Source organism: Diceros bicornis, chromosome 36 (assembly GCF_020826845.1).
Source record: "Diceros bicornis minor isolate mBicDic1 chromosome 36, mDicBic1.mat.cur, whole genome shotgun sequence".
Classification (NCBI taxonomy): domain Eukaryota; kingdom Metazoa; phylum Chordata; class Mammalia; order Perissodactyla; family Rhinocerotidae; genus Diceros; species Diceros bicornis.
Genome location: NC_080775.1, coordinates 24,366,306 through 24,385,795, shown reverse-complemented (window position 1 = coordinate 24,385,795; position 19,490 = coordinate 24,366,306). Strand labels below are relative to the sequence as shown.

Here is a 19,490-nt window from a genome sequence, read left to right as displayed (position 1 = left end):
TCTGTGCAGCTCACAGAGATCACACGTTTATAGATAGTAGGGGAAGAGGTAGTCAGGCTTCACTTCCTGCTGAGGTAATTTACACGGTGAAGCCTAAACATTCTTTTCCATCATGTGGTCATTGTTATTTTTTAAGGTCTCTTCTCACTGAACAGGATTCTAGATATTAGTAATATTAAAAACTACATCCTTAACATAATAAACACATGTTTATTAAAGCCTTAAATAATTTCTATGTAGTGTATCATTTTAATTATCTCTTCTAGGAATTTCATTTATAACAAGTTCAAATTCTGAACAACTTCTAATTGAATCAGTAAAGTCAAAATGGCAAGCAGAGCATTTTTAAATTATATATTGTATTAATATTCCTTTAATGGGGTAAGTTATGCATTAGCCTGATAACAGCTTTGACTTCCTGAAATAAAGTTCTGAAATACAAGCACAGTCAGCATCTCTTTATAATGGTTAAATCTTCAGGACTTGATTCCTCACCACCTACTTGGGAAGAATAGTTCAGTTTCATCAGAACTATGAAAGTGCTCAGTGGTAAACAGAGCTTCATGAGAAATAAAACAATATTGCACAGCATCATAGATTGCTAATTGTTTTTCATCAGTTCATTCATCTCCATTTGTGCCCTGTCCCCACCCCTCTCTACTCCCTACTTTTTCCCTTGTCCTCTCTCTGTCCCCCAAGAGATCCATGCACACATACGTACGTATTTTCTTTTCAAAATGCATCCTTTAATGGTAAACCTTAAACATAAAACATTTAAACATATAAGTAGTAAAACCATGCTTAGCAACAGATTCTGCAAATAATTTGGCCAGATGTTCTTTGTGTGTGTGTGTGTGTGTGTGTGTGTGTGTGTGTGAGGAAGACCAGCCCTGAGCTAACTTCCGATGCCAATCCTCTTTTTTGCTGAGGAAGACCGGCCCTGGGCTAACATCCGTGCCCACATTCCTCTACTTTATATGGGACGCCGCCACAGCATGGATCGACAAGCGGTGCGTCGGTGCGCGCCCGGGATCCGAACTGGTGAACCCCGGGCCACCGCAGCGGAGCGCACGCACTTAACTGCTTGCGCCACTGGGCTGGCCCCCAGATGTTCTTTTTGAGTCGTGATGACATATAAATGTAAATTAATATTCCACTGATCCATCAAAATTTTCCAGTGCTCATACGGTGGTTACCAGGGGCAAGGGGGGTTGGGGGCACAAGGGGTGAAGGGAGGCATTTAAATGGTGACTGACAAACAATAATGTACAACCAAAATTTCACAGTGTTATAAACTATTAAGACATCAATAAAAAAATTTGGAAAAAAAACTTTCCAGTTCTTATGTCAGGTTCTGTATATGCAATGATCTTATATTACAAATAAACAAAAAATAAAAATGTGATCTGACAAACTCATACACACACACGTATACATACACACATCCACACAGAACCCTTGAAATAAGGATAGCCCCAGAATAGCATATTTATATGTGTTCCCCCTACACTAGCAGATTTCAACCAGAGGCATTTTTACTCCCCAGGGGATATTTGGTGAGGTTTGTAGACATTTTTGATGGTCACACTGGGCGGAGAGGTTGCTACCGGCATCTAGTGGGTAGAGGCCAGGGGTGCTGCTAAACGTCTTGGATTGAACGAGACAGCCCTTTCAACAAAGGATTATCTGGCCCAAGATGTCAGTAGTGTCGAGGTTGAGAAACCTTGCTCTACACAGTGGTCTGAGGCATCAGATAAGGAGAAAACTAGGCTCTTCGTTCCATTCCAGGCAGCTGACTAGAAAAGAGAAGGAAAAAACACTCACCTCCACAGTTTCATTTAAATCTCATTAACCAAAACTAGTTATGTGGCTACACCACGAAGTTTTTATTCCCCCTGAAACCTCTAAGCACTTTAGAAAGTAGAGAAATATTCCCTATTTTTAGTCTGTATGTGGTCTTTTATTCTCACCATCCTAGGCATTTTCCCAGTGTGAATGAAATGCTTTGCCCGATGCTGTGGGAAAGACTTTGATAATCCTTACCTCACCTATTCTGAAAATAAAAGTTTCTGCAGCTTCTGGCCTGATATTTTGTATATTTCACATATATTAAAAAGAAAATGTGATTATGTGTTTACTATTAGTATAGCTTGTCTTTTTTAACAAAATTATTATGAAGACAAGTAGCAATCTAGTTTATATACAGCAGTAAGGTCTAGATTTTGTGTTTCCATATATACATATTTTGCTACATCTTGATAACTTACAGATGATAATAGAACTTTATAGTTGTAGAGACCTTGGAATTTATTTGCCCATTTCCTAATATAGTTCATCAAATATAAGATGCCATTAATTATAAGATGCACTATTATATTGTGTACCACTAAAAGAAAATATATGCCGATTGAAAATGACATGCCCTCAATCGTAAGACACATCTCAATTTGAGAGACGTCAAAATGTGGAAAAGGTGCATCTTAGAATTAGTAAAATACAGGCCGGCCCCGTGGCTTAGTGGTTAAGTGTTGGCATTCCGATGCTGGCAGCCTGGGTTCGGATCCCGGGCACGCACTGATGCACCGCTTCTCTGGCCATGCTGAGGCCGCGTCCCACATATAGCAACTAGAAAGATGTGCAACTATGACATATAACTATCTACTGGGGCTTTGGGGGAAAAATAAATAAAATTATTTAAAAAAATTAGTAAAATATATTGTTCTACACTATAATACCTTTGCCTCTTTCTCAAAGTCATGTGTCAAGTTATTCTATAAAAGTCCTTCCATAATAACGTAACAAGGCATACATCTTAGACAAAACACATAAATGGTGAGAAAACTAGATTAAAGAAGTAAGCCAAAATCTTATATAATTCTATGGTTCCTTTTAAATTACAGGTACACTGGGTACTTTGCTAACTGGACAGGATTTTTAAAAATCCTACATTGTCTTGGTCTAGATATAGTTTTTAAATGGGGAAAGTTAAAACATATATTACAATGAATAAAAATTAACTGGCTCTCAATTAACAAGAACTATTAGTTAATTGTGTGAGAGAGACTGCCTTCTTTAATAAAAAGGGAGGAAACAGAATTTTTGTTTGAGTAAAATGATCTTGGGATCAGATCACATTTAAGCTAATCTGTGTTTCTTATAAATTCTACCTATAATGAAGGTAATAAAACTAGATGTATTCTGTGATTGTTTTGAGGCACTATAATATCCTTTGGTATAAAAAGGAAAGTCAGTCATGGTTTCTATACTCAGTTTGGCATTGTAGAAAAGAGGAGAGGGGAGGGGGATCTGAGAAAGACTTTCAGCCAAGAGAATTAATCCTTTTCTAAACTGAAGAAGTATATCATAGAACAGCCTATTCACCTAAATATTTTTATAAGTCAAGTTTTTTCCTATAGTAAGAATTGTTGGATGAGTAAATGCCTAGCCAAAATAGGAATTACCCATAGAAATAGCTTTTTACTAAAAGCTGAAAAGCAAATAAGGCTAAAAGACCAGCAAAACAAGCCTCCCCAATGCATATGCCGTAGCTGTACTGCACAAGAGCTTAATAACGCTGTTGGCTGCAAACTCTCCCAAGCATAGCCTCAGTACCAGTGAACTGCCTATTTGCACCTAGTGGCTATCAAGCTGCCAAAGTTATCAAAATCCCAATGTACTGTTTTAGTAATTCTGCTTAAATAACCCTGTGAACACCAATCCAGAACTGAAGAGAGAAAACAGACAAGGCCTTAATGCTTCCGTACCAACCAAGTGCAGAATAACATCAACAACATACTTCTTGGCATCCAGTATATTACAACATAATCATAGAACACAGTGCATGGTGGAAAAGTGTAGCCTTAAAATCCTGAACAGTGGGCAACAAACTGCTGCCTTTCTGGAGCTGAAAGTAAAATTTGACATATCCAGCAGTCAAGGCTGTGAACTCAGACCAGTAAGGGGACCAGTTCGCTCTCCAGAGGGTAGACATATACTCTTGTAATTTATTTAGCAGTCTTGGAAACCCCATTTCTGCTTCTGTATGCATGTTCTAGAAAATGGAAAGATAATGCTGTGCCACTGCTGCACCACAATAAATAGCCCTTTTTGAAATTTTAAAGCCAACTACAGAGACAAATTGAAGATGAGTTGTTTTTAAAGAGTGAATAAGGAGCTTCAGAATGCCTAAACATTGATTATCTTGAGGGAAATTATGCAAGTATACTGAGGCCCTTGGTTTAGAAATCTGTGAAACAGCTTCTTTTTGACGTTAAGTAAATTTCAGGAGATCTTTGAAGATCTGGAAACTCAGATCATGCTTTTTCTTATTTTGAAATAGAGTTCTCATTTCTATTAGTATATATATATTTAACTCAGTGTACATTAAGAGGGCTTTCTCTAAATAGTCTGTGAATAAATGACCATGATCAAGTCAAACACTGAACATATATGAACACGATTTGCATTTAAATGAGCATACATTAACTTATTTCAGGATTATAATCAAATAAAACTTCAAAAGTTAAAGTGACACATTTAATTATGTGCATAATCATAGACTTGTAGGGTTATAAGGAACTCTACAGGTCACCTAGTCCAACCCCCTCAATTTACAGATGAGGAAACTAGGGAGTAGAAAGGAATTGCTGCCCTTGGTAACACCATAAGTCAGGGATGTGGTGCAGGCTGATGCCAATATCTCTGTCTTCAAGGCCAGTATTTCCACCAGGATCCACTGTCGTTACAAGGCGTCATGATAATTAGGAATGAAACTAAACCATTATATAAATTATAAATTACTATAAGCACGTGACTTTAATACAACTAAACAAAGAAAGCTTATGTTCAGCTAAGGACAGTATTTGGGAAGACAGAAGCTACAATACAAAATATTTACTGAACTTCCTGTATCATGACAGTTCTTCATATAGTCTTTTCAGAATCTCAAAGGAGATACACTTTACTCTTCACAGATTACAAGTGAAATAGTTGAGAGTCAAAAGCCTCAATAGCAGAAGTTCATCTAAAATCCCTTTGATCTTTAACCCAGGTAAACATCTCTGTGCTTTTCCTATAGGTAACCTCTTCACCACTACCAGTACCCACCAGAGAGAGAGAGGATATGTTTGGCCTAAAGCAAATGGTCATTTCTCTTATACTGTGTGAATTGCCGCTTTTGTTGAAGGCGAGATGTGTACCAGAATCTTTAATAGAGATGGGTGGGTATGTGTGTGTGAAGGAGAGAGAGTGAAGTGACCCTTCAGGAGTCAGTGCATTAGTGACACCAATGCTCACTGTGTTAGTTTCTAAAAAGGGGTTTCCACATCATTGTGATCTTTCCTTCATTGCCCTGTTGCCTTTTTTACCAAACAGCAGGTCTAACATTTACTTGGTTTCCTCTTTGCATGTTACTTCGCCATCAATGTCATTTCCACAAGGTACTGCATTTATGTGTATCAACCCTGTTTCCAAAGCCCTGTTTCCAAAGCTTACTTGTTGACCATTTGGATAGGCCACTTAAGAACTCAGAACTGGGGGCCGGCCCTGTAGCTTAGCGGTTAAGTGTGCGCCTCCGCTACTGGCGGCCCGGATTCAGATCCCAGGCATGCACCAACGCACCGCTTGTCTGGCCATGCTGAGGCGGCGTCCCACATACAGCAACTAGCAGGATGTGCAACTACAACATACAACTATCTACTGGGGCTTTGGAGAGAAAAAGGGAAAAAAAGGAGGAGGATTGGCACTAGATATTAGCTCAGGACCGGTCTTCCTCAGCAAAAAGAGGAGGATTGGCATGGATGTTAGCTCAGGGCTGATCTTCCTCACACACACAAAAAAAAACCAACAACAACAACAACAAAAAAAACATCGTCATCTGTCTTCATTAATACATTAAAGGGAAATGTTTACATTAAAAATGTTTGAATTCCAAAAGTAAGAATTTTGAATTCCAAACAAAAAAAAAAGAACTCATAGAACAAAGAGTTATAAATGTATTTGGGTATCATCCAGTCCATTCCCACCTTTTAATTATGCAGAAACTGATTTCCAGACAGGTAATACAGCCAGTCAGAAACAAACTGGGACTTGAGGCAAAGTTCTGATTCAAGTCTAATACTCTTCTCACTACACAACATACTTGATTATATGATTAGCTGAAAAAGAATAAGTGTATATCACTTGGCTAACTATATTAATTATTTCAAGCCATCACCAAGTTATATTTTTTAATAAGGTGAAAACAAAATTGGTAACCAAAAGACAGCACCATAGGGTAGTAGAAAGACAACACAAGCCTCTTTACTAGACAGATCTAAATTTTATTTGGGCTCCCTAATTTATTAGCTGTGTTACCTTGGGCAGGTTGCTCAAGTTTTCTGAAGCTGTAACTACCTGAGAATACTAAGAATTAAATGCAGTGGTATATATAAAGCATCTGACATATAGTAGGTGCTCCATATATATTGGTTCCCATTAATCCCTACCTACTACAAAAGAGTTATGCCACCCTACCAAATTCCTTTAGCTCTTTGAGTCTCAGTTTCCTCCACTGTAAAATGAGAAGATGAAAGGAACCAAATGAATTCCAAAGTCACTTTCAGCTCATCAAGAAAGAATTAATTCCCAAACTTCCTTCACTTTAATTTAAATTCAACAAACACTTAAGTATCTTATATCCATCCTATATGGCACTGAACAGTTCCAGCCACCACCAGGAAGGTATCTATGATTTCAGCAGAGTGAGATCCAAGTTTATAGTACTTTAAGTTCCACAAAGAAAAATTACTACGCAAAACCAAAGGACTTCACTTTATGGAAAACTCTACAAGAACATCACAAACTTAATATAAATAAAAATAACTTAGGGTACACCTTAAATTATTGCTCTCTCTTTTTTTGTTAGGATGGAAGATGAGAACTAAAATGTTTATACCATAGGTCTATAAAAAAAGACTCAAGTGACAGAGCAACTAAGGCCATTTTTGGAAAAGAAAGAAATGAGCAATGAACTTCTCTTTCCATGTAAGTCTTATGCTAGGCTTTAAAGTTTAAGATACTTGTGTCATTCAGAAACAGAGGAGAATAAAATTTATTCTGAGAGGTGTTTTACAGCGATAAACATTAATATAACAAGTAGTTGACCATGTTTTCCACATTACTTTTGAATTTCATGTTTAGGACTTATATTCTCTAAAAATAAAATACAATGTAATTTAAATGCTTGAATCTTATAAGCAAGACCTGGGGAAATATTAACTGATCTTAAATGAAAATTTTAACTGCAAAGTGTTTCCTCCTTTTCTCTTCCATAAGGAAATCATTATCAATGGATTTTTCATTACAGATAAGACTTTTTGCAAATAACACTGTACAGGTTCAAAATATATTTAAAATCATGATTAGAGCTCCTAATCCTCATTTCCCTAAAATTCATTTGAGGTTTACCCTGTTACCATACCTGTACTACCTTATTCACCTACATTATAGAATTTTAGACTGTACATCTTAGATGATAAAACATCAACAACAAAAAACCTTTGCCTTTTATGAGTATGAAGAGACAGGAAAGGTCCATTTAAATATTATCTCAAATGTCTGAAATAAACGATGTAATGTTTTTTAAAAATCAACAGCTGTGTTCTATGGGCTAATTTTTTTGTCCTTAAAGATGATAAAGCATAAACTGTGTCCCCAACATTCATTATGGACAAAGGTGCAGAGAGCCACAGAAATATGCTCTAGGTATGTACATATCAAGCATAGGTGTGAACCAGAAGCAGAAGGCCTGGATCCTATTTCTGTTGTTACTACAAACTTGATATGTGATTATTGGACAAGTCACTTCACCTTTCTAGTTCTCTTTCTTTATCTATGAAACAACAGGAGGAACAGTCTGATCTCTTTAAGATTTCTTCCAGTTTCTACAATTAACGTCTGTGCGAATCCTCAATTCAGCATTCAAGGGGCACAGGACATGAGACAAAAGCACTCACAGGAGAGCACTTATTCTGCTCTTCATACATGCTGCCAGGACGAGCCAGCTTCTGTAGAGAGCCAGACACTAAGTGGCCTGGCTTCGTGCCTTGGCTAAAGAACACCATCGATGACTATGAAAGCACTTAAAGAGACTCAGCCAGAGGAGACAAACTATTTTCTGAACGCAATCCAAAAAATAGGTAGGGGGCATGTGAGCCCTCACAACCTCAGACCCTTTGTGTCCTCAGCCTTTCATCTTGGCTGGCAGAAGGCACTGAGTTCATTTAGGTGACCTATGCTTTCGGAGCCTTAAGAGAGATAATTCTGAAAATGAATGGTTCTCATCCCTAGTCCCATGTCTGAGCCTTGAAAATACTATATTTTTATGCAGCAGCTGCATTGTATGCAGCACTCCTAGGACACTTTCATAAGAGTTTAGCACAGTGGTTAAAAGTATGAAATGAACTCAAATCCTGTCTCTACTACTTAACTGCTCTGTGATCTTGGGCAAGAAGCTTAATCTCTCTGTGCTTCAGGTTCTTTTTCTGGAAGATAATAAAACTTAACTCATAGGGTTGTTTTGAGGATTAATCAAGATAATGCAGGCAAAGCAGTTAGCACAGACATAAAGTAAATGTTAGGTGGATAGTTAGATAGATAGATAGATCAATCCTGGGACCTAAGACTCCCTGAAAAGTTTTATCTGAAATCCACAATTTGCTGGCAGGGGATGGCATCTGCTGATCTTTTCTCTTCTGAGCAAACAATGTGGCAAAGACTCCCAGCTGCCTCAGCCCTTACTAAGAGGATCCTGCAGGAATTGGGAGGGAATGAGATTATCCTGAAAGTAGGAAAGAGTTACTCTGGTTTAAGACAAGATCTTTAAAAGAGATAGAAACACACACACACAAACATTTAATATGGTCATATAGAATCAGAGAAAGGGGGTTGTTTTTCATTTATGCCTTCTCAAGTGTTGCCAGCATTAAAAGCTACAGAATTTTATAACTGGATGGCTCCCTAGAGATAGATAAGTAGCTGAGGCCCAGAGAGGTTAAGCAACTTGCTCGAGGTCATTCAGCAGTAAATGACAGTACCAAGACAAACCAGCTTTCTGACTCTCCCCATTTGCCCACCCATTACTTGGCCTGGTATCTTTCACCAGGTTGGCATCCTGTCCTTCTGCCAAACAGAGTATTAAGACACACACACAAGTTTTGCCCAGGTTCCCAAAAAGTGCAGAAGCAACCTCAACCCCCAAGACCTTCTTTCCAGAGCCTTCCATCCTGGGAATTGAGGAGGATCACAGTCAATCAGTGGCCCTCTCTCAGACCCTCTTTGGAGTCTCTAATCTTTCTGTTCCTTCCTCATATCCACTCTTAAGGGCTACTTCTAGAAATTCTTCACCTCAAAGGTAACTTCCCAGGGGAGAAGTTACCACCTGCTAATTTGCAATCTCATCTTCCCACAGTACTGTACCCTGAGACAGAAAATACAGAACTAAGTTTCCTCTAAGCTCCCTGAGTGAATTCAGTCAAAACGAATCCCTCCTTGCCTAAGATCACTCAACCAGGTGCGTTTATAAAATGTGTGAGTATGTCAGGAGCTGGAGAACCCTTAGGTATGCCTGGCAGAGAACAAGAGAAAAAGAGGACCAAGAAAGGGGAGTTGGGCTGGGGGGAGGAGGGAGATGGGTAGAGGAGCACAATGACTAAATTGCAAAGTCTGGATGCTGCTGAGACTGACTCACTGCTGAAGCGACAGAACTGCTGAGGGAATTGCACTGTTTTAATTATTCGCTCTGGTAACTGAGTAACAACAGACTGGTGCCCCAAACTGCACACTTAGGAAGTAGGCAGATGCTACGCCAAAGTGGCAGAAATGAGGAACTCTGTCTTTCTCCCGCTCCCTTTTCTCTTGTCTCATGCGATGCGCACCACTCTGCGCCAGGCAGGCACACCCTGAGCTCGCTGGGTTCTGTCGCATCACCCCTGATAGGGAACTCCCCTTCCTGCTCTCCCGAGGGTTGAAGAGAAGCACTGGGCATCAGAGGTTTCTCTCAGCTCTACCAAGTGCTCCCTGCCACATGCCCCTTGCAGGGAAACATCCCATCCAAGCAAAAGGCTTTCGCTGAGAGCCTGGAGCTGACAAACGTTGGGGGCTTCTTGTCCCTAAGCACATGCGCCCACGTGGGGTGTTCCTCAGCCTGGGTCTCTGCTATGAGGGTAGGAGGCGTTGTGTGTCACAGCCAAGTGTTTCTCCCCCATGCGCACCCACCCGCGAAACCGGAAGGAAGGCTTTGCTCTTGCCTTTTTCTCTCCCTACCTGAATTCCGGGACCAGGTTAGGCTGCAACCCGTAGAAAGCAGCAGAGAGAGTGACCAGCCACCCGGGCTTGTAACTTCCGTTCTCGCACTCCAGATAAGGCGGAGACCACTTGACATGGCTCTTGTCCCCGCCAAGCCCGTCCCTGCGCCGCCAGCTATGGCCCAGGCCCCGGGGCCCCTGATTTGAGCCACGGCGGTGTAAGTGGGTCCTCCACTTGCGCCGGAGACCATGGAACCACTCGGTCTCCAGCGTGGCGTTGGCCAGGTGGTGTGCCGAGGAGGACAGGTCCTGGAGCAGGATGCGACTCTCCTCGCGCGTGGCCTGGAGGAAGACCTGGGGGGTTGGCGCGGACAGCGACTCGGTGCTGAAGGTGATGGCCGCCCGGGAGATGCTGGGTTCGCCCTCCAGGAGGCTCCGCACCAGTGCCTGGTACCATTCCAGGTCGTCCTGCAAGTTCTGCTCCCGGGACTTATTGCTCTGCAGCATCATGTTGAGGAAGTTGGTGGCGTGTGTCAGCGTGTCCAGCGCCCCGTGCAAGGAGGGATGGGAGCTGGCTAGAGCTGGCGACTTCCCCGGCAGGCCCGCCAACTCGTAGCGGCCGGAGCAGTTGGCTCGCTTCAGCTGGTGGGAGTCCCCGGTGTAGAGGTAAGAGGCCACGTCCATGGGCACCTCCTCGGCGAGTTTTTGCGCCAAGATGGTGCCGTCGGTGGAGCGGCTCCAGGGAGCCGAGGGGTCCGAGGCAGAGGCTCGAGCCGGCTGCTGGGCGTGCTGCTTCGCCCTCAGGGTCCTCTCTCGAGGGGAGTCCAGACGTCCTGGAGGGTCACGGCTGGCGCCAACAGCTCCCAGATAAGCGAGCAGAAGGCAGAAGAGTAAGGGATAAGCCATGGCTCCCATCTGCCTCGCGGAGAGGAGAGGAGGTAACGGGAGGAGTCACTTTTTAAATTTTAGTCGTCAATTTATCAGCACTAAGACTTTTACTAGGAGTCTTCCCCCTTCTCCAGATGGCACCCAGTCCAAAGGGACTTTAAAATAAGAATGTTTGGAAATTGGTCCGGCTGGCTAAGCCACCGTCACAGGAAATCGAATCACCTGTGGCAACGCTGGCAGCACCGGCTCCACAATGGGTCGGCTCGGGATTACGCACCTCACAGCCTTGAGCCGAACAGGTTACATCCCCTCTTGTTCCCGGCAGCTATAGTTAGCCTGCTTACGTCTTTCTGCGCGGCAGCTTCCACCGCCGCGCTCATTGAGGTGTGTTCAAAAGCTGCTGCTGCTGCTGCCGCCGCGGCCGCTGAAGACGCTGCTCCATCATCTCACCCGTGGCAGGTCGTTCCCGCCTCCCGGCTCTGGCTCCTCCTGGTTCGTTTCGCCCGAGGCGCGGAGCGCGCGCGCACAGTCCCGCACCGCCAGCGCAGGAGCGAGTCCCAAAGAGCGAAGATTTCTTTTAAGACGTTTGACTCTCCGGAGTCGAGAGGGCCAGGCAGCTGGTTAATTGGAGTCTTTAGCTTTGGCCACAAACCACACTCCTGCCTCTCCCTGCTCTAGGGAGGAAAGCCGGTTTAAAGAGGTAGCTTGGCCGCAACCAAACCCTTGTAGGGCGGCTTCAAGTCGTCTAGTTCCCTGTTTGGTTGGCTCCTCTGTCAATCAGCCGACTGCCATTTGTTGGGCTGGGGCGGAAGCTGTCCAGTGCTGAACCCGAGGCGGAACGGAGGAGGCGCAGGAGCAAGCGGTGGCGCGGGATGCAGCAGAGACGAGTCTTTTCACCCACTCGCGTTCCCTGATGACTCGGAAACCTGAGGGGGTGGAGGTGGGGTGGGCGGGAGTGAGGGGAAAAGCCGAGCGTTTGTGGCTCAGAGCGAAGGAAACTTGGACGTATTGAGGAGGAGGGTGTTGGCGTCTTGCATGCTTAGTTAAATCAGCCTTTTCTTTTGCCTGGAAAAGAGGGAGAAAGGAGTTTTCATTTCTGACTTAAATCAGAGGGGAAGGACGTAGGATGGAGACGTGTCCTCCCGAGCATCTGCTCATTTTAGGCAAATTATCAAATCCTCCTCCTTGTTGGCCGTTAAAGAAACGATTAAAACCTACTTGCCGAGGTCTTAGCTACGAGGGAGTAATGGAGACATCTACTGGCTGAGCTTTAAGAAAAAATGCCATATTTAAGGAACCTCTGCTTGAAGGGAGCTAGGATGAAGGGGAACCTGTGAAAGTGCATGCAAGTGAATATGTGGAAGGGAGAAAACGTGCAAGGGGAAGGACTCGAAATGTGAAAGAAGAAGAATGAGTGAGTCTCTGTTGAGTGAGAAGGGAAGTCATTCTGACTGGGAGTTCCTAGAATTAATGGGTATAAAGACTAAGACATCTGGTTAGCTATAGACTGAAATATCCCAGCAGAAGAAAGAAGATCTGAATAAGTCTGCCAAGGCCCCCAAAATTATTGGGAAATCCCTTAACACAGTCTAACTGATTTATTTGAAGCTTTAAGAGTGTCTTCTGATATTCTGAAAATACTAATTAGTACTGGATATATAATATTTTATACACCTCCACTTTCCATATGCATCTCCATTTTCAAATTCCCCGAGAAAGTCACAAATAGAATTCATTTCAATTTGAATTCTTCTTCTTCAATTCATTTCAATTCCCATCTTACAAAAATATCACTCATGGCATTCTAGGATAGCACTGCTTAGATTTACTTTACCATTTCATTTCATTCTCCCTATTGAGAAAATAGATAAGCATTGAAATGTAAGCTCCAAAGAGCGAAAGTTTCCTGCATTGGTCACTGTAGTATCTTGAGCTCGTAGAACACACAGAAATGCCTGGCACATAGTAGCTTCTCACTAAATATTTGCTACATTAACAAACGAACCATAAGAGCATGATGATGAGGCTAATTATTTAAAAACCCATCTCTTTACCTAAGAAGAAAAGTTTGCCTGATATGTCAGTGATGAAGGCTTTTGGAATAAAACATAGCAACTAGTTTTCCAAACTGCAGTGCATGGTCTCCAAGTGAGTTTTTATATCTATGCAAAGAATGATTATTAGATTTGTATTTACTTACAAGTAGATTCCATGTTCATATTCAAATTTCTGTTTAAATTTTATTTTGCAATGTATGCTCCTATGCTAAATAAAAGTCATCCCAGTTTAATGCTCTTCTCTAGCATATGTGGCAAAAATAAAAGAAGGAGTTTCTGTTTGTTTAATAGTATACAGTATGATTTTCCAACTATTTAACCATCTAAAGACTGAAGTGTAGTTGCCTCATTAATTGATATTTGTATAAAACCTACATAATTTGTTAACAATTCTTTAAATTTTTCTAGTATTGCATTTAAAAAGGAAGATATAATTTTATTAGTAGGTCCTTCTATAAGTAATTCAATGACTCAGCATAATTGAAAGACCTGAGTTCTGGTCCTAGCATTGTTCTAAGCAAGATATATGACCCCTAGCAAGACATTTAAAGTTTCTGTGTCTTGGGACACGACCTCATCTGGGCTTCATGATTTAACATTAATGGAGTACTGAAATGGTACCTGAGCCACTGTCCAGGAGTGCCAGCCCTTCCCCTAGAGCACAGCTAACAAAAAAGGAGCAGGCTGTAAGACTTTAGCAATTTTAGCCTCCCCTTCAGTGGATCACCTTCAGTCTACATTGCCAAACAACTGGAGTGAACTGTTTGGGTCTAGAACAATAGAAATATAATGTGAGCCACGAGTGTGATCCATAGATATAATCTTAAATGTTCCAGTAGCACATAAATTTAAAAAGTAAAAATAAAAATGATATTAATTTTAATAATATATTTCATTTAGCCCAATATATCCAAAATATTATTGCAATAAGTAAACAATATAACAATTATTAGTGAGATATTTTACATTGTTTATGCTAAATCTTCAAAATCCAATATGTATTTTACATTCACCATGTGGCACTTCACACTAACCACATTTCAAGTGCTCAATAACCACCTGTGGCCGGAAACTACCATAGAGTGCAAGCTCTAGAAGATAGTGCATTGTGGTCTAGAATGCTCTAGAAAGCCTCTAGATAAGGCACAATGGTCCAAATGTTCTAGGAGGCCTGGCCCATTTAATAGGTCTGAAGTCAAGGTAACTGTGTGGGCAGACAACCCTGTGTCTAGGTTAGTGTCCATCAATGAAGGAGATAATCCAAAAGAGATTTTTATAAAAGACCAAGACTTGACACATACTTATACCCCTGGAAGCAGACTACAAAATTCCACACCAACTCACAAAGACACATCATTCATTCAACAAATGTTGATTGAGCCTCTACTACGTGCCAGGCATTGTGCTTGGTACTGGAGCAAAATAGATACCTCTTCTGCACAATAGATGCATGGACCTTATAGTCAAATGGGGAGAGAGAGAGATAATAAAAAAAGCAAACAAATAAACAGAAAAATTGCATATTGTGATGTGCCATGAGAAAATAAACTCTGTAAAGTGATAAAGAGTGCAGGGTATGGGGGCAGGGAGCTTCTTCTATAAAGAGATAAGGGAAAGAAAGATGTCTATGAGGAGGTACCAATTGAGCTGAAACCTAAAAAATGAGGAGTAGTTAACTAGGTAGTAGGTAGTAGGTAGTAGTGAACTAGCTAAGGGTAAGATGGAAAAAACTTACCTTAGGTAGAGGTAGTATAGGAGTGCACTAAGACTACAAATATTCCGTTCTCAGCAGGAAAGAAGAATAGAAGATAACTGAAATAAGCTGAAGTTCATATATAATATGAAAAGCACAAACAATTAAGACAAAAAGAAAATTATTTTATAAAATAATCAAGTGACCCTGGTGTGACTAGCACCCCCACCAATCACGTGAGTGTAATTTGTAGATGTAGACAGATATCCCTGTGTGGGCTCAAAATTAAGAACTAAGTTGTCTAAATGCATATTGACACTGTGTAGGAGCTTACCTGAACTAGAACAATGTACACAAGACCTGGAGGCCCTGTGTGGAAAGGCCCCAAGCTTTTTCACCACAGCCTGAAGAGTCAATTCAATTGCTTTAGCACTGTCAAATTTGCACTGATGAAAAAGCAATATGCAATAGAGTTACGAGTTATTAGTTGTCATTATATGATTGATTTATCGCAATTACAAAAAGAAAGATGTGATGTTAGCATATCTTTAAGTAAAAGAAATTAAAGGAGGTCAAAAACTGCTGAGAACAGATTTTATGTGAGCAGTATAAGTAGAGTTTTTTAAAAATTTTGAGTGCTGCTTTAAATCATTTATCAGCAAGGATTAGGACAGTGGGATATGGTGAAAGGACACTAGATGGGCGTTTGGGAGACCCAGCTCTACTCTTGGCTCTGCCATTATCTAGTCATGTGACTTTTGACAATTTCCTCAACCTCTCTGGGCCCTTTTGCTTCATCTGTAACATAAGAGTGATGATGTATTAGATACATCCACAACTGGAACAGTTGCAGCTGTGTGATGGATAATGGTCCAGGTATATTTTCCAGGAACTCATCATTCTTGATAGTTCTAGATTTACAAGGTAAATGTTATTTTTAGACTAAATAATGCTAGATCTCAGTAAACAAAGTGGCACAACCCCAATCAAATTCCTGATAAAGCAAATAAAACTACAAAGAGATAGCACAGCCTGTGAAGATAACACCAAATCAGAAATCCAGTTCTGATTCCTGGTCTTACTGAGATTCTGGCTTTCCCTAAGCATACGCTATCCTTGTGCCTCGTGCCCATTTGCAAAATGAAGATCATAGTCTTTGTTATCCAAGAGCAGTGGTTTTCAAATTTCTGGGTGCAGAAGTGTCACTAGAGAATTCTGATCATGCTGTGGGTCTGGGTGGAACTTGAGAATCTGCATTTTAATAAGCACGACAGGTGATTTTAATGCAAATGGTCCATGGAGCACATGCTGAGAAATACTGCCCTGAGCCGTGGAAAATAACTCTAAGATAGCAGGAGAGAAGGTCTGGTAAACACAAAGCCTTGCCATAAGTTGTGAAATGTAGCCTGTGAAAAAAATTAAAATAACACCTATAAAGAGTATTATTATTATTATCATCTAAACATTTATTTAACATTTATTTATTTAACAGTGGCCAGGCATGGTTCTAAGGATTTTACACACTTGAGCTCATTTAGTCTTCATTACCACACGGAGTTTTACAGATGAGAAACAAACACACACACAATGAATTGCCCGAGGTAATACAGCCATCTGGCTGCGGTCATCGTACTCTTAATCGCTATACCAGTGGTTCTCAAACGTTGATACACATTAGATTCACCTTGAGAGTTTTTGTCAAAGCCTAAATTAGTGGCCCTACCCCTAAAATTGCTGGCTCAGTAGGTCTGGAATAGGGCCTGAGAATTTGCATTCCTAATAAATTTCCAGGTAATACTGCTGGTCCAGGGACCACACCTTGAGAACCACTGCTGTGCACTGTGCTTTTCATCGTTACAATCTGTCACCTCTATATGCTTTCACTTTTCCGTGTGTTTTACATGGAAAAAGGAGGAAGTCAACATCAATGGATGAAAAGATGCCTGAAATCTGCTAAGAAAAAAAAAAACCCTCTGGTTTTCTGTTTCCAGCTTAGAAATCTTACCCAGGATGTTTATGTTTTTTACTTAGCAGTTTATTCTCATCTGCCTCCGGTTTACCCTTAAAACTCTTACTCCCTGTCAGCATCACTTCTAACAACACTCCTTCTCTTTCCAGAGTCATGTCCTCTACTTTTCACTGTAAACTCATGACTTGGGCTGTTCTTGCATTCTCAATGAAGTGCACTTTTTTAAGTACTACTAAACACAGTATCATCACAGAGTCACTAGGTCTTTGACCTAAATTGCTAGTTTCCCCTAAACCTCCCTACCCCCATGCACACAAAATGGTTCTGTAAACCTAAAGACACCTGAGGAACTTCCTGACCACAAAGGAAGAAAACACCAGGAAACGGCACTTATGTAGGAAAATCCTGAGTGTGTAAAGTATTTCCCTAAATGACTCCATGATACTAACTCAACATTTAGCAGTACACGAAAGGACTAATATGGCATTTACAAAAAATTGCACCCAATTATTGAAAGCCCAACTCCATTCAATACAAGGATTGGCTCCCTTTCACATTAAGAAATAAGAACAACCAAAAAATTTGAAACAAAACTCACTGAAAAGGGGACTTTGTGGATAGGAAGAGATGGGAAACAGATTATTTTGTCTTTGCTCAATTTTGTTTGCTTCCCTTGCTAGAGAGAAGTACCTCATGTCATGTGTATCCATATGTTGTTATAGTTCATGATGTTGCTTTCATCAGCATATTACCTTGGGCATGATGGGCGTTTACTTCATCATCAGTTTAGGTCTTGGCTCTCCATCTTAACACAGGAGCTTTTGAAAGTTGGGAACTCCAAGTGTCCAGGACCATGCCTGCTCACACATAGGAGACACTAATTAATGACAGTTCCTCATTGATGAAGAGCAGAAACCTGTAAATCCAAAAAAACTTATGAAGAACAAGTTTAGAATAATAGTAAGTTTCTTGTAAAATTTTTGGTGTTTTAAAAACTTGAGGGAAATTAATTCAGTAATGTTGATATTGTTGAAATTTCAGATATCATCTTAATGTCAGGGATTGTATGGAAAAGTAAAACAAAGAAACATAACACAGAAATATATTCCAACAAAATATAGTGAAAGAAGAAAATCACTGCGCATGTTCTGATGGAAATATCTTCAGGCTGAGAAAATGACAAACGTAAGTATGCATCCAGGTACAAAAGAGTTCTGCAGATCTGTGATTTTATTTTGAGATTAATATTGTGTATGCCCAGTTTTTTTTAAAAAAAAATGTTTCCTCCAATCCTCTACTATCCCTAAAGAAAAGAAAATGGATGCAAAGAAATTTACTTTAAGATTTCCTATCTAATATCTGGTCAGTTGGTCTGTCCTCTTCCTTTTCTTTCTCTTCCTTCTCCTCTGAAGACAACAAGTGCTCAGTGACAAATTAGCTGTAATTCTGAATGGTCCCCAAGGAAAGGGAAGAGAGAACTTCCATACCCATGAGGTAGTTATTGAAGTTTATTTAAAAATGTCTTCTTATGATTGCTTTTGGTGCCAGCATTTAAGTAGGTCTACTGCAGAAGCCTGAGTCCCATGGCATATATAAATCATTTCTACTTGTCATTTTGATGTACCCTTTGGAATGAGTAATTTCTGGGAAAATTTTGCCTGGTCCTTACAGACAGCCCTCCATGCAGACACAGGAGAATTTTAGAGAAGTTTTGGCACAAGAAGCTTTCAGCTCCATTTGTTCACGGTGTCAGTGAATAGTCTTCAGTAATGGGGCTGACTTCAAGTATATATGGCCATCACTTATTGCAGTATCAGGGAAGACATGGGTTCTTCATGAGCACTCTACAGAAATAACAAGTTCTTATATATTGCATAGAATAAGCAGACTAGAGAACAGAAGGCTAAAAAGAGAAATAATTTTTCAAGAATCTGCAGTATCATGAGTACCAAATGTGATGGAAAGTAGCTATTTCAACTGTTTGTTTTTATATCTCAAATCAAATATTTTAGAGTAAAAAAATAAAATTTAACTAAAATTCAAGAAAGTAATAAGACAGCTTTTCTGAATGTCAAGGTTGTATTTAATTGAAATGGATAAACCAAGAACTGAAGAGAATCTCTTTCCTTGAAGAATGATTTGTGATCTCCAGTAGAAATTATATCCATGTGTTATATTTAATTATGCCTGGATAGATAGATGAACCAAATGGTCACTAGAATCTGTTCCTTTCCTCAGTTCAGTGATATACTGAGGAATATATCCTGTTATCTCCTCACAAACAGGAAAACTAGTGCATACATATTTAACCCAAATACTTATTTTAGGCATCAAAATTCATTCTCTTTTCGCTACCAATCTTCTCATGCTGTATTACTCAACCTGGCATTCAAGACCATTTACTAACTTTTTTTGCATCCCATCAGTCTTTCACTACCTTTTGGAGACCCTTCATTCTACCAAAGCTATGCTGTTTACACTCTTCATTTATAGTTAATTTGCACACTCCAGTCCTATGTCTGCCTTTATAGAAGCTAATTCTGTCTCTTGAGAAAACTTCCACAAATACATGTTTCCTCTCCCTTAAAACCTTCAAAAAC

At 40.5% G+C, this 19,490-nt stretch overlaps 1 protein-coding gene across 1 annotated transcript in view; it reads right to left on the bottom strand.

Annotated features, from left to right (window-relative positions):
- GPR158 (G protein-coupled receptor 158) overlaps positions 1-17,788 on the bottom strand; it is a 373,712-nt gene extending 355,924 nt beyond the window's left edge. The window contains exons 1-2 of the mRNA XM_058532588.1: positions 17,643-17,788; positions 10,303-12,236 (exon numbers count right to left, since the gene is read on the bottom strand). Coding sequence (XP_058388571.1) covers positions 10,303-11,198 — 896 coding nt within the window. The 5' untranslated portion in view covers positions 11,199-12,236; positions 17,643-17,788. The remainder of the gene's footprint in view (positions 1-10,302; positions 12,237-17,642) is intronic.
- Between the last annotated feature and the right edge of the window lie 1,702 nt (positions 17,789-19,490).